This window comes from Sinohyriopsis cumingii, chromosome 6 (assembly GCF_028554795.1).
Source record: "Sinohyriopsis cumingii isolate HCF-2022 chromosome 6, ASM2855479v2, whole genome shotgun sequence".
Lineage (NCBI taxonomy): Eukaryota > Metazoa > Mollusca > Bivalvia > Unionida > Unionidae > Sinohyriopsis > Sinohyriopsis cumingii.
In genome coordinates, this window is record NC_142966.1 from 162,889,903 (window position 1) to 162,905,087 (window position 15,185).

At 34.1% G+C, this 15,185-nt stretch overlaps 1 protein-coding gene across 2 annotated transcripts in view; it reads right to left on the reverse strand.

Moving 5' to 3' along the window:
• LOC149798439 (translation initiation factor eIF2B subunit epsilon-like) overlaps positions 1–15,185 on the reverse strand; it is a 67,743-nt gene that overhangs the window by 6,344 nt on the left and 46,214 nt on the right. For both annotated transcript variants that reach the window (XR_016422016.1, XM_089963627.1), the window contains exons 14-15: positions 14,826–14,906; positions 10,804–10,968 (exon numbers count right to left, since the gene is read on the reverse strand). Coding sequence is in view for 1 of the 2 variants with exons in the window: in XM_089963627.1 (XP_089819753.1) it covers positions 10,804–10,968; positions 14,826–14,906 (246 nt within the window). In the remaining variant the exon portion in view is untranslated. The remainder of the gene's footprint in view (positions 1–10,803; positions 10,969–14,825; positions 14,907–15,185) is intronic.

The following is a 15,185-nucleotide window of genomic DNA, read 5'->3' on the forward strand; positions in this document are numbered from 1 at the left end:
AGTTTTGATGTAGTTTTTTTTAATGTACAGCACTCCTTAACTATAAGGCATTCATTATAACACAGTTCTTGTTACGAAGCAAGAATATATAGCTATGGCTGCCATTTTATTAATGTCAGAGGTGTAGAATATTTTTTTAAAATTCTGTAAACAACTAATTATATAATAGCTAATATACTCTCTATATGTATGGGTTTATTATTAGGATCATTATTATTAGTAGAAGTAAACATGTTTATTTGCATCTAGGTCAAGGTTATTCTGATTCCCTTTGCATACCTCACATAGTCCAAGTTCTATATTATAATTGTAGTAACAGACCTTCTAATTATAAGTAACATTTTATCTTGTAAACATAAAGGACACTCCAGATTGAAATTATCCATTAGGTAATCATTTTTGTTAGAAAATGCTAATTGTGACCTGAGGTCAAGTAGAGTACTATATAATCTTGTTAGTGGAAAAATTACTCATTCATGCTTTAAGATCGAGCAGAATCAATTTGTATTAATGTTGTGTCCAGACATTCATTTGGGCAGATTTTTTTTCTGGAGTGCTCAAAAACAAAAAAATATTCTTGGACAGAGATTTTCATGGGATTTATAGTGAATTCAAACCTGGAATTATATTACTGTGTTTCAATAAAAAGACTGTTGGTATAACACCATGACATAAGCTACCAAAGACTTATCAACACTTTCAGTTTAATTTGGACTGCAACTAAAATTTATTCAGAACTTTTGTTATTAGGGCTTGTTTTGTAATTTGTGGATTATTTGGGATTTAACTCTCAATTTTGTATTCCAGAAAAATAAATTATTTATTGAATTTTACACTGCTTGTTGATTTTCTCTCTTTCCTGTTTCTTACTTTAAGAGTATAGACTCATAACAACTTTACTATTTTCATGTAAAGCATTATGATGGAATGATGTACCTGGGAACTTGTTGACAAAAGTTCTAAACAAATAAGGTACTTGTATTTTGGACCATCTGAAGAACCTGTAGTATGTTTTTCCTCTGATACAATGTATTTAAAATGTATTTTGACAGAACTTTTCTAAGAATGTCCAAAAATGATGAAAACAATATACAAACATCCAGTTTTAAAAAAAAAAACAAATTCTCAGGACTGCTTTGTTCTGAATGCTCCTCCTCCAACTTTGACTCCACCTTTGATATACTGTTAGATGTATCAGTCAACACATTTCACATAAACAATGCACTATGAATGGCATTGTTTTATCCTTCACACAGAATATAATGAGACACAAGTTACTCCAAAAAGAATTTAAATCCTTTTTTCTGAGGTACTATCAAGACACACTTTATGCACAATGAATTTTGAAATTTGCTCACAATTTTCACAGCAGCTTTGAGACAATACAGTAGAACCTCTCTTGAAGACCACCACTTCTGCCAAAAATTTGTCTCTCAAGACAGGTGGTCTCTTATAACAGGTCATACCACTATATAATCAATATATCACTGAGAATATGGTCTTTCAAGACAGGCAGTCACACATAGCGTAATAATACAATAAAAATGATTTTTTTCTGACTCATCTTATCATGATGGTACAGTGTGACCCCGCTATAACACAGTAGTTGGGAGCCATAGAACCCGACCGCGTTATAGACACCACCATGTTATAAGCAGCGAGGTCAGTTAGCTGAAGAAAATGATGCATGTACCCAAAAAAAATTGCAATGGGGAGTGTAGGTAATAAATACGAGCAGTAAAATACGTGCTTCATTAGCACAGTTACCATTTTAAATTGATGCATATTAAATGAGAAATACACCTTTAGTGAAAACTGAAGGCATATATAATAGTTTACTTTATTTAGAGAACCACAAATTGGTACATATAAGTGAATACTGTTTATATATACATGTCTAATGTATAGCATGAACAGAGTATCAACACCGTGTACTCACCCGCGAACCTCATCATATACAGTGAATCCATAATACAAGTGATTCCATCGAAAATATGCACACACACAGCTTTAAAATATTCAATAATTGTCACAGGTCATATTGGTCTGAATTCAGTGGGGAAAAAACATAGTAAAATCACGTAACAAATGACAAATTTACTTTTCAGTATGTCCCAGGTTGGTAAAAGTTAGTTTGCGTTTTAAGCTGCCGTTGGTAGCGTTCGTAAGTATAAACTTTTCCCTACAAAAAGGAAACAATCACGGCACAGTTAACGTGTTCCAGTCACATTGGAAAATGCAAAAATCCATCAGATTCCATCACTTTTATTTAAGTTTGTACTGACTTCCTTTGAAGAAAAGTTCTTGTTTCTTTTGAAAGATTGTAGTCGGCTTTCTTTGATGAAGGGTGCATGCGTTATTGAAGTCACAGCTAAAGGACAGCTTTGGAGAACCAAATAAATGCCCATTTCTTATTGCGGTGGCAACATCAAATAATTGTATTGCATGACTGAGACTGATTTTTTTTTCCATCTGCTGAGTACATTTTCATAAGGGCTGTTCCAGTAAAACATATACCCCCCGGGGGGAAGGCACTTTCAAATTCAACCAACCCACAACAGAAGCAATTTAAAAAAATTATGATCCACCGTCAGATGTGTTTTAATTGAGAATCACTGCCCCCTACAGAAGTATATTTTTTAACATAATTTCTGGCTATGGGTTAGTGGGCAGTAGAAGCGATTTTAATATTGGGTTGGGGACAGAAGCAATTTAAATGACAGCTGGTTGGAGGTAATCTACTGAATTCATATACATCATATAATCTATTGCATATTTTTATTTATATTCATTCATTATAATCAGTCTTTTGTCCTTTTGTTTGTTTTTCTGTCAACCAAGTATGTCTCTGATACTGTGAAATCACAGATTTTCATGGTGGCTTATTATATGTAGATGTCATTGATCAGTCCCTTAATACCTACTAATTTAACATCCATGAATACAGATTTTATAAAAGATATTTCCATTCTAATACAGAAATCATGAATTTGTATCCTTACTAAACTCTGTGTTTCCTAAAGTGATCAATATGTCTTGCTATTTTTCTTTGTTCTCAGGCATGCTGCTTTTGATTAGAATAATAGTTAAATCTTGTATTGCTTTAAATGTGTGGTCAGATTCTATGATTCATTGTTATTATTTTTTCCAATAAATGTTTTGGTAAACTTATATGATTTGTCGGAGAAAAAAAAAACAATGATGCCTGTGGAAGTGACGTTGCATCATTTGTCTACTTTTACACTATATCATTTCTTGTAAGAATATCTTTTTCAGTTACCGCTGTCTTATTTTATTTTTACGCCTTGTTGCAAGACTAATATAAAGTTATAACAAAATATATCAAGTCAAACATTTTTATATCATAGATTTTTAAAAAATGGATGAAAGTCAAGGAATCATTTTTCCCAGAGCACTCATAAAATCAATGTCATTGCAGTTAACTGCATTGTCAACAGCATCATCATCACTGATGGCCTAGCAGTAACATTATGCACTTTCAATCCAGTTGTCACAGGTTCTATCTCCCACTTCTAGTCTTTCATATGAGACTTATACCTATGGCCTGAGGGGCTTTCATGGCAGAGTGGTATAAGATGCATGTCTTGTGATACAGATCTGAGGGACTTCCATGGCAGTGGTACAAGATGTTTGTCATGTGATTACTTGGCTCCAATGTGCTAATGAGAATGTTGCCAGTTACTTGTGGAAGGTCAGTGGTTCTACATAAGTGGTGTTTGGTGTCTCAAAAGGACTTGGATTTTCTTCAGTAGTAAAACTGGCTGCCATATACAGATTCTCTTCATCTGAAAATGGTGTAAGGCCATACTGATCTACTGAAACCCCGAGAGCTCATGTCTAAATGACTTCAGCTGTTGGAGATAAACATCAAATCAACAGAGGCTCCATGTGCCCAAGTGTACTAAGGTGCCTGCTTTTACGTCACTTAAACATCTCACAGAGTGAGTTTGTGTCACAGATCAACCAATTTAGGTTGGTGGTCTTTCGGGGTCCTTCCTCCACCTAATATACTGTAAAAAAATCACCAAAAAACCCAAAATCAAACCACACTGAATCAACCAACTAATGAACTGTAGCAACAGCAGCAAAGGTACTAGTCAATCATTTTTGCCACAGCTGTACAAGTTTACAACTTTTGACTCAAGTAATTTTTGTAGGCTATAGAATATCATCAATTATGCCTTTCTGACAGTTACCTAAAAGTCATCATCAGTTGGTGCAAATGGATTTTTTATGGTGAGCATATGAGATGGAAAAGTCTTGAGCAATCCTCCATCACACACTGCCAAAAAGTTTACATTTTAGCTCACTTAAATTTTTTCTTAACAATGTTCATTGTTCCAACTAGAACTGTTATAACTTATTCAAGCTATATTCACCAATATCTGATGATATGCATCTGTAATAAATATTTGAAAAAAAGTATGAGAATGCATCAATGTTTTTCAATGATGCATTTGAATTGAGCAACAACTACAATAAACAAACCAAGAAATAAAATTATTCACATCTCTCAGGCAGAAGTAGGGTATAATCATAATCCGCCAAATGATTTTTAATTTTTTAAATTTGCCAAATATTTTTATCAACCATACTGATTCAGTGGACATATCACCAGAATGGACAGAAACAGACCAGAAGGTTAAAATCAATTTCATACAGCTTTTAAGTAGCTAAATTCATATTGGTTCAGTTAACTGTACACCCTTTATTGTCTTCCTTTTGATGAAATTTCTTACTGAAGCTAAGAAAATAATGTTGCACACATAAAAAAGAGACACACTTCTACTCATTATTGTTTTTATTATACTTCTCCATTCCAGCCTGTTCTAATGATCTTCTCCCCCCACATACTGTTTGTCTTGTTTATGATATGTATCTAAATTTCTCACTTACTTTTCCTACTACTATACAAATGTTCTGTGAATATGCATATCAGTGTGAAACACAATGGGAGACTAAATTCAAGATTAAAAACCTCTACATTTCTGGATATATTCTGCTTGGATTCCATATTTCTGCACAAAACTCAAGAGTTCAGGCCTCTGCACTAATTCAGTTCCCACTGTAAATTTGTGCAAACACCATGATATTAAAATTTAGTAACTTAAAATTCTGAGTGCTCATGATCAAATTTATATCAGTATAGACACATCTATGATGATGGCTTTTGTGAAGAAAAAAACCCATAACAGCCGCATCATTTTCTGGATCTATACAAATTTGAAATGTGTGCTTTCAATACTGCACCAAACAGTCAGCTGCTTATTTCAGTAATGAGTCGTCCAAACTCAGGTCTGTAAAGGGATGGAAATTATGTTAATAAAACAATGTCCCTTGTCCCTCACTTTTTTCAGTTACAAGTAGGACAAGCTCTCAAAAGACTGTTTTTACTAAAATCTTACTTTCATTATCAACCAATCAGGGACAGTCAAACCCATATATACTCTATTTTATCTTCACTGATTTATAGTATGGTTCTCGTTCTTTCACATCTGTAGTAATGGGAGTCCTTGAACAACTCCATGGTTGTAAGCCTTTTTCGACCATGCTGAATGGACACACTGTAAGATAATGTTCAAGTAACAGAAATACCATGGGATAACCAGAGACCAATAAAATTGAATAGTCAAGTTATCTCCCCTGCAGGGATGCTGCCAGGATTTCAGGATGTACTCCAAGTTTTGTGTGTGTGTGATCTCCAATGCGGAAGTGGTGGTGGTAGGAATAGCCATTGTTAAATATCTCCCTAACACTTTAATATCTGTCACTCTTTCTTACTGTTCCACTCTGTTACAGCTCTACTGAAATCAAAATTCTCGAAGAGATGTCATCTCTAGTTGTATAGCGATTATTACTGTGAGGTCATTGGGCATGGTCACGTGGTTGTGGTGGCGTCATGGTTGGGATGGCATAAAGACTATAGGCTTACTCCATATTTGACAGCTAATTATGATGTTGTCAAAAGAATTTTAAAATTTCTATTAATTCCGTTGGACTTGGATACTTGATTCATAGTCAATGAACAGGTTCTAATATTGATGTGCTTATTCTGGAGCTATTTTCCTCCATCACATTCAAGATTTGGATATACCAAAGGTGAAATTGGTACAGTTGCATCCTAAACTACTATCATGGTTACTTCAAATGTTATTTAATGTGAGACTTTAATGCAAGAACTTGTAGCTTCAGTGATTTTTGGGTTAAAAAAATTAATTTCTTCTCAAACAACTCAATTTGGTGCAGATTACATTGTTTTTTAATGATACGGTGAGAAGTCTTGATGTGTAAAAATTGCACAAGAAATGAACATCAGATCAGAAAATTACTACCACTGGGAAAATACTGATAGGAATATACAGAAATAATAATTATTTAAGTAGAATATGTGGTGACAATACAAGCACTAGTTCTATAACTTTGTGCAGAATACATCTTGTACAACTATTCTGTTGTTTCTAACAGTACTGTAATATGGCAATAACTTCTGTCCACTTTTTACTTTAATCCCTTGCTAATTAATAGTTTTAGATTTTACAACACTAAGCACATTTTACCTTTTGACAATAACACATCATTATAAATATTTAGATTGCAAGAAAATAGAAGTTACAATTTTATTAAAAGCACCGGTACCAGTAAGACTAAAGGATTTGGTAAAAAAAAGAAAAGAATCAGGATGAACAGATTAGTAGTGTAGTAAAAAATCCATATATCAGAATGACATCAAGTATTTTTTCATCAATTTCATCATCAGTTAATGATACTGCTTAAAAATGTATCATACTAGATAAGATACTTTTTTAGTTATCCATTTTGCAATACAAATACCAAATGATGGCTTGGAACTAAGTGCCAAAAGGTCTGCAGAAAATACCACCATGATCTATACATATGGAAGAACCAAAAATAAACAGGTCAAATTTTATCCATCTTGCTTTGAGTTTACACAGATCAGTCAGTCTCTTATGTTTAATGTCATTTAATTTTTGCACATAGAGAGCATGTACATCATTTGGTCATACATATGCATATAATACAAAAGTCTGTCTTTTTATTCTTTTGTTGCTCAGTGGTTCTGCCAACTTGAGATCTACACACACTTAATTATGTTGTATGGGGATTCTCTGATGTTCCTTATAAGCATTAAAATGTTAATTGTTTCTGAATTTAATATGATCCTCCTCCTCGATGTACAAATATTATTCTGTGCTGTGAACTCCTTTCATTGCCTGCTGTCTGAAATGCATATGCATAACTAGCTTGAACAAGTTACTGTTCTTTATTGTTGTGCAATTTTCAACATCTCACATGTATGGCCCCATGGGTATTCTCTCTTGGATATCTCTGTCCCAGAAAGAAAAGTTTTGAACCAGAGGTCTCGTTAGGATTTTAAAACTAAGAGTCCATGGCTCCCATTTTGGTAAAAATATGAGTCCCATCAGGAAAAGTTGCAGTCCCCTCTCAGAAAACTATGCCAATTATAGTAACTACTGGTTGCCATAGAGTTTAATTTCTTCACTCTTTATAACACTGACATATTTATAACACTGACATAGCTCTTGCTTGTCCATCAGAGTGAGTCTGAATTTTTTTGATCCAAGGAAGGTCTTATTCAAAGCACTAAGCTAGGCATCACACACTTTCATACACCTGGCTAATGTCCCTTTCAAATTATCAGTTCTAGCAACTGTAGCCCTCTCCTGAATCTCACAATCTTCGTCAGTTTGCCGTTGAACCCCAAAATACTCATTCAAGTCTATGACTCAACATATCAGGATTCCGAGGTCACATGCACTGCTTATTCCATTACACTCGGAAATGAACACTAGAATGAAAGCTAAAGTTGTTTATTTGATGTACTGTTATAAATAACCACATGTACATCTCTGGGTATTTCTGCCTCTAAATTCAAGCACTGTAAATATCAGTAGATTTTCCCACCCAGCTTCCAGTCAAAGCCTTTGATCTCGCCGCTTAGCTATTGCAGCATGTTCTTTTGATGTACTCTTATAATGGTGATGAGGGGGGGGCTTTCAACCACAAAATTCTGTCATTGTAAATATCATCACAGCTAACTGATCAACACATTTTTCCACTATGCAGGTGACCGAAGCAGGACTGGCAAGTATTTGAATTTTACCGCCCGCCTAAATAAAAAAAATTGGCGTCCAGATACGCGTGATTTTAAGCGTTTCCGAGACCTCTGTCAGTTTTCATTAACATGAACCCTGCCAAAGATTCACTTCCTTGAATCAGTGTTTTGCTGCCTCTTATGCGAGATTTTTCACTTCCATGATGCTGTATTGGGGTTTTAAGTCCAACATTCCCATAGTATGATTGTTTAGATATGGGTATATTTAATAAATATAACCGGCATATTGTCCATCCAACACGTACATTGGACTGGCACTCAACATCAATTTTGGGCTCAAAATCACACACTGGTATTTCCAGTGACATTTTTCCAATGTCCAACAGACCGATATACATGAAATTCATTGTCATCATAGCTATCACCAGCCAGTATTTGCCGACTGAAAAACGTCGTGTGAAGACAAACCGTGTTGTGATTCAACCATTTTGGTTTCCTGTGTGGCCCTTATTGGAAACACGCATTTGTAAAACTTCCACGATGAAAGTAAGGCTAAAACTCCATAAAATGCCTGTTCCAGGGCCAGTGAACGAATCAAATTTCGTTTAACAGCCATTCATGTTGGACCGAAGTATCCTGATATCTGGATGTCGCATCAAGCGTTGTGAGACAGCTGCGGCAGCGCAAATTACGTTGCGAAATGCACTTTTTAAGTTAAAGTTAAAAGTTTAATAAAAATTGCATATTGCGCAAAGAACATTTTTTATATCCGCGGCGTTGACGTAATTTGCCGAACACGTATCACTGCTTTAAAAGTACACGAATTTGTACAAAGTACGTGCACTCGCGTGTACTGGCATCATTTTCTGACCCAATGTTTTATTCACGTTAGACCGCTAGGAGGGGGGTAGATGCGATTTTAAATATATATTTGGGGTTTTTTTCTTTTTTCTTTCTGACAAACCCACCAGTGATTTCTCATTTTGTTAGCACAACCCACAACAGAAGTGATTTTCCTAACCAACCTTCCACTTTCAGAATTAAAATAGTTCGAAACACAACCTCCTACAGAAGTTTTTTTGAAGTGCCGTCCCCGGGGGGGATATATGTTTTACTGGAACAGCCCTAAGAATCGGTGCTTCAAAGGTATTCTGTTTCCTTTGAAATTTCAGTAAACAATTTTATCTGGGTACATTTTAAAAAAGGAATTGAACGTCATTTGGACTATTCTAGGTACTGTCCCTCCATGCCTATTGAATAAACCAATAAGCAAGATGGATTTTTTTTTTTTTTTTTTTTTTTACATTTGTTATAGCAGTGTGATGCTGCCTTCCACACATGCATCTGAAAATTAACAAAGGGTCAACAGACGATAAAGACGCAGGTGTTTTGGTCTGATGACAGGGATTATTACAGAAAATGTGAATGTTCTGAAGGATTTAATTCTGAGTGAAAAGAAGAGGAATTTTACTTACAATCCACATAGAAATGTCACATGCAAAGATATTAATTACTAGCGAGCGGCCAAAAATCCAATGAAAGACAGATTATGAGACAATGCCCGATCCAGTTCATCTCTGTTACCAGAAATGTCAACAACAAAAAAGCGGATATTTCACAACATACAGTACTCATGCTAGATGTCAAGATAAGCGGATTATGATATAACAATGCACTGTTTAGATGGTTTGTCAATATGGAGAAAGAATTTGTTTATGGAACAATAGATAAAATTTCAGTGCATTTTGTATCCAGTCTGATCCTTCCTTTCATAAGGCTTCTGAATTTCTGCACTCCAAACCAATGGTTGAATATAAAAGTTCAAACAGCCAACAATGTCGCCAATAAAAAAAATTGTCACATTGTATATTTTGCCACCAATAAGGAAAAACAATCCAAGTTTGTGACATTGGCGATGACCTACGTGATCCCAGAATAAACTTTTTATGCGTTATTTTTCATACTTTTTAGTACGAAAAAAATACATACAAAATTTCAGGAGCTATGCCACGATCATCTTGTATTAATCATATGCGATCTCTTCCCCGAAATGATAATAAACTTTATACATTTTTTTCATACTTTTAAGAAAGAATTTCTTTTTTTTGTGTACAAGAAAAATACATGTATATGAAATTTCAGAAGCCACACTGTAACTTCAATTTTCACTGATGTATTGTATAAATCTTCCTAATGTATTTTATTTAATTGTTTTCTTGGCAACATGACATTCCATCCTCTTCAACAAACTTAGTCTCATTTTGTGTTGAATAAGACACACACCATGTACATGCATGCCTCCAAAGAAGTAAAGTAACATGTATTACTGCACTGTGTTTAGGTTTCGTTCATTAACTGAACATGGAAAATGTTCAACAAATGTTGAAATGGTCTTTTTGCTTCAATAATTTTATTCATATAAAATAACGGAATGATTAAAATTCATGTTTTTAAGTATATAACAAAATTTTGACTGAGTATTAAAAATCTTGGACCCTCATTCTTTTTGTGTAAAATGCCTTCATTAGCTCAGGCATCATATGCCATATGACCTCAGGTCCAATATGTTTCAGCACTTAATAACCTATATGTGTGCAAACTAACATGTGAGGGAGTGACAGAGAGATGACTAAGTCCTTACATTTTCTGAAAACAAAATGGAAGAAAACATCCAAAAATTTTTTTACCTGCTTACGTATTTCTCTCTGCTTATCTGGTACTATTTCAGCTGATGTTGAACCCTTTTTATACCACTTAAGGATGACCTGTTCATCTAGCACCTCAAGGTCATACAGGATGTGAATGACTTTGACCACTAACTGCAGATTCAATGAACTCAAGGATCCAAATTCCTAAAATCAATCAGATAAGAAAACTTTCAACCATTAAATACATAACACAGTATAACAGATGGTATTTTTCTAATGATAAGCCAAGGCAGCTTGCATAATTTATAAATGTAATTAAAAGTGGGGATATGCTTATTGATACACAAATCTTTGTTAGCTAAATATTTTGTGAAATTTGCCAAGGCTACAGATGGACTTCATGACAGAGTGGGCTTATAAATTGAGAAATACAGTACTGCTTTGTTTTATCTACAGTCTGGATAGCAAGAATCCAACATAAATTCATGTGGTTGGCATATTTTCATGCCCACATCATTTCAGTTCATCGAGAAATAATTGACTGGATCTGCAACTGTGTGCTTGAGTTGAGGATTAGAAGCATTTCATGTAGCTAATAGCTAAGTAGAGATAACAACAGTGTGCTTGAGTTGAGGATTAGAAGCATTTCATGTAGCTAATAGCTAAGTAGAGATAACAACAGTGTGCTTGAGTTGAGGATTAGAAGCATTTCATGTAGCTAATAGCTAAGTAGAGATAACATCAGTGTGCTTGAGTTGAGGATTAGAAGCATTTCATGTAGCTAATAGCTAAGTAGAGATAACATCAGTGTGCTTGAGTTGAGGATTAGAAGCATTTCATGTAGCTAATAGCTAAGTAGAGATAACATCAGTGTGCTTGAGTTGAGGATTAGAAGCATTTCATGTAGCTAATAGCTAAGTAGAGATAACATCAGTGTGCTTGAGTTGAGGATTAGAAGCATTTCATGTAGCTAATAGCTAAGTAGAGATAACATTTCTCAAGTTTTGAACAATGTTGAGTAGACTGATTCTGTAACTGTACCAAACATTAACATAATTTTATTAAAATAACCATGGTATCATTCCACAAATGCATGCTGCTCCCCTTCAAAAATACAATAAATTCATTCCATCTTTGTAAGTGATAATGACAAGAGTCAAACCAAAGTACAGAAGACATGGATATACAGTGTCATTCATCTAATCCCAAAAGTGATGGCAATTGTTTTGCATATAGTAAAAATAAAATAAAGTCTTTGACACTAAATACAACTAAACCAATGTTGTTCACAAAAGGACAACTTAAAAATATACATCAGACATATGCTATAAAAAACCACGTAAACATCTGAACACAGAAATCAATCAGATTAATTTTAAAAATATGGGAGTCAAAATTTACTTGGAGAATCCATAGTTATCTGATTGGCATTTTGTCTGTACGACCTACAATGAGATTTTAAGTTTTGACCTTGAAAAAAAAAGAAGTGAAAAATGAAGACTACTGATTCTTATAACAAGGATTAACTGCAGTTATCCATGTTTGGAATGTAAAAATGTAAGTGAGGCTCAGTCAAATGATTAATAAATACCATTCAAAATAAGACAGAAGTAGGTATGAATCTATGAGTCTAAAAGAAATGAACACCTCATGCTAAAATAACAATCTGTTCTGGAGAAGCAATAGCAAGATTTTCAAAATATTGTATTTTGGATACCAGTAGATGCCATTTTGATTTCAGACAACTAGATATCATAAGAAGTCTTTCACTGAAAAACCCATGTCAATAGAACCATCCATTCAAACGGAGTAGCTACAGCAAGTTTGTTAATATGGCCAACGTGGTTGTTCTGTTAGATCAGCAATATTTTCATTTAGGACCAACTACATGTCATGAAAAGTGATTCTGTTTAAACCTCATGTTGATATGACAATCACGTTGATATGACAATCATGTCAATACAACAATCATGTCGATATGACAATCACATTGTTATGACAATCATGTCAATATGACAATCACGTCAATATGACAATCACATCAATATGACAATCACATCAATACAACAATCACATCAATACAACAAGTCGATATGACAATCATATCGATATGACAATCAATAAAGCAGGAACAACAATAACAAGAGTTTCAAGATAGTCAGAAGCTACACAGTAAGTCTGATGGTCACCACTTACATTCCATTCAAGATTACCTACACCTCAGGATGCAAATGTGTGCCATGTTTCACAAATTTCCTTCAAGTAGCTTAGGAGGAGTAGTGACACAACAACTTCGTTTCTTTACAAATAAAATATTACCAAAACTCGTAATTTTCTACACTTTAATATTTTATAAAGGTTTGTGCAATCTGATGTCTCAAGCTGATATGTAAAATTTAAATATTCTAAATTATTTAGATTCTTGCAGTACACAATTCCAACTATTATTCTGTAAAGCACTGCAGAAAAACACATAGATTCCCTAATGTCCCATCTTGTTCAGTCACCTGAATTCAGAACTAATAAACAGGCACATACACACCAACCCCCATGAAATGTAAACCATAATTATCTCAAATAAAAAAATTCCTTAGATTCATTACAGCAAATATATGTATCACATCATATGACATGGTTCAGTTATCCCATCACACATAATTCAAGGCACATGGCACTGTATTACTGTGATAAAAAATCAGATGCAATTTGTTGATAACAGTTGTTTGTTTTCAACATCATGTTACTTTATCAAACCACATATACAATACTTGCAGCTGAAAATGCTGTGAACTTACAAGATCATACTTGCAATACTACTATACATGCTTCCTCTCTTGGTCTGGTACTCATTTGATGATCTGGGAGAGTCCAAAATTCCAAAATATCTGCTAGCTCTAACATGGCAATAATCAAAAGTGTCAGTTAAAATTCACCAATGCAGCACCTTCTATGAGAAGTGGCAAACTTCCTGTGTCTGACAAATGTGATGGTTGGTACCATCTACTGTTGGCTCAGTTCAAACAATTATCACAATGCCAAAAGATCAGAACCCAAAATCTGGGCATAAAAGGCCAAAATTTTCCAAAGTCTTACAGAAAAAACATTTCAATTTAGGATGCTGTTTTAACTAAATACAGCATTTCTCCTCTGATAAGCTTTGGGAGGGATGACATCATGTAAATGTTTCAACAGATAGGGTCCACATATTATCATTACAAATAAGGTAATTAATCCCACTACAAGTTACTGTCAAAAGAAATATGTAGCTCATATGGTAGAACGCAGTCTCATAAACCAAGGGTTGCAGATTCAATACCCATCTGACCAGCCAATCAACCACCTTGGTATGCCCATGGGAAAAGCACTTAGTTCCTATTTCCTCATTATTCTATTCCCAATAATATGTTAAAAATGTCTTTAAAACCAAAACACCAAAACAAATACTTTCAAAAGAAACCACCAAGAGGATAGTGTTGGGACTGGTTGGCCTGGTGTCTGGATAATATGACTTGGTGGGACATCATGCTACATGTCTGCGGCATGATGCCCCAATGCTAGACATTATAAACTGCTACACAACAAAAATTATAGCGATATGACTGAAAAATTGCTAAAGCTATGTTAACAATCCAAATCACACTCACTCAAAAGAAACCCTCTTCAGAGCAATGCAAGCTTACTGCCTTTATTTGGATCAAGACCGGTTTAGAATCTGCAGTTAGTGCCCATATTTAGTGATCTATGTGCAACTTAATCTTCCCTATTATTATTTACTGTTCACTCTAAACAGCCTTGAATTGGTACTGAAAAAACAAATAAAATGTGTTCAACTGCTATGTGCCAAGCAACATCCCATTACTTGAAAATGACTTGATATAAAACTACAGCTCCAATCTGCTCCCTTCTCTTTTATGAAAATGGGATGACATACACATAAATGCACTTTTACCAATATTTGTAATTTTTGTCTTATATAAAATACTATTGTTATTTCTTAATAGGAAATGAAGACTGAAGAAGATGATGGTGGGATGATGATGATAATGATATTTGTCACTTACCTCAATGGACTGTAGACAGTGCATTTGTGAATCTGCACTTTTGATATAGTTCTTCATCAAAGATAAAGATTTCTGAAGATTCTGCAAAACACAACAATTACTTTAAATTAGGAAGGTCAATATTATATTCTTATTTTAAAAGGTACAGATACATATTATTCTTGTCATAAATTACTTATTTTAAAAGGTACAGATACATATTATTCTTGTCATAAATTACTTATTTTAAAAGGTACAGATACATATTATTCTTGTCATAAATTACTTATTTTAAAAGGTACAGATACATATTATTCTTGTCATAAATTACTTATTTTAAAAGGTACAGATACATATTATTCTTGTCATAAATTACTGAAG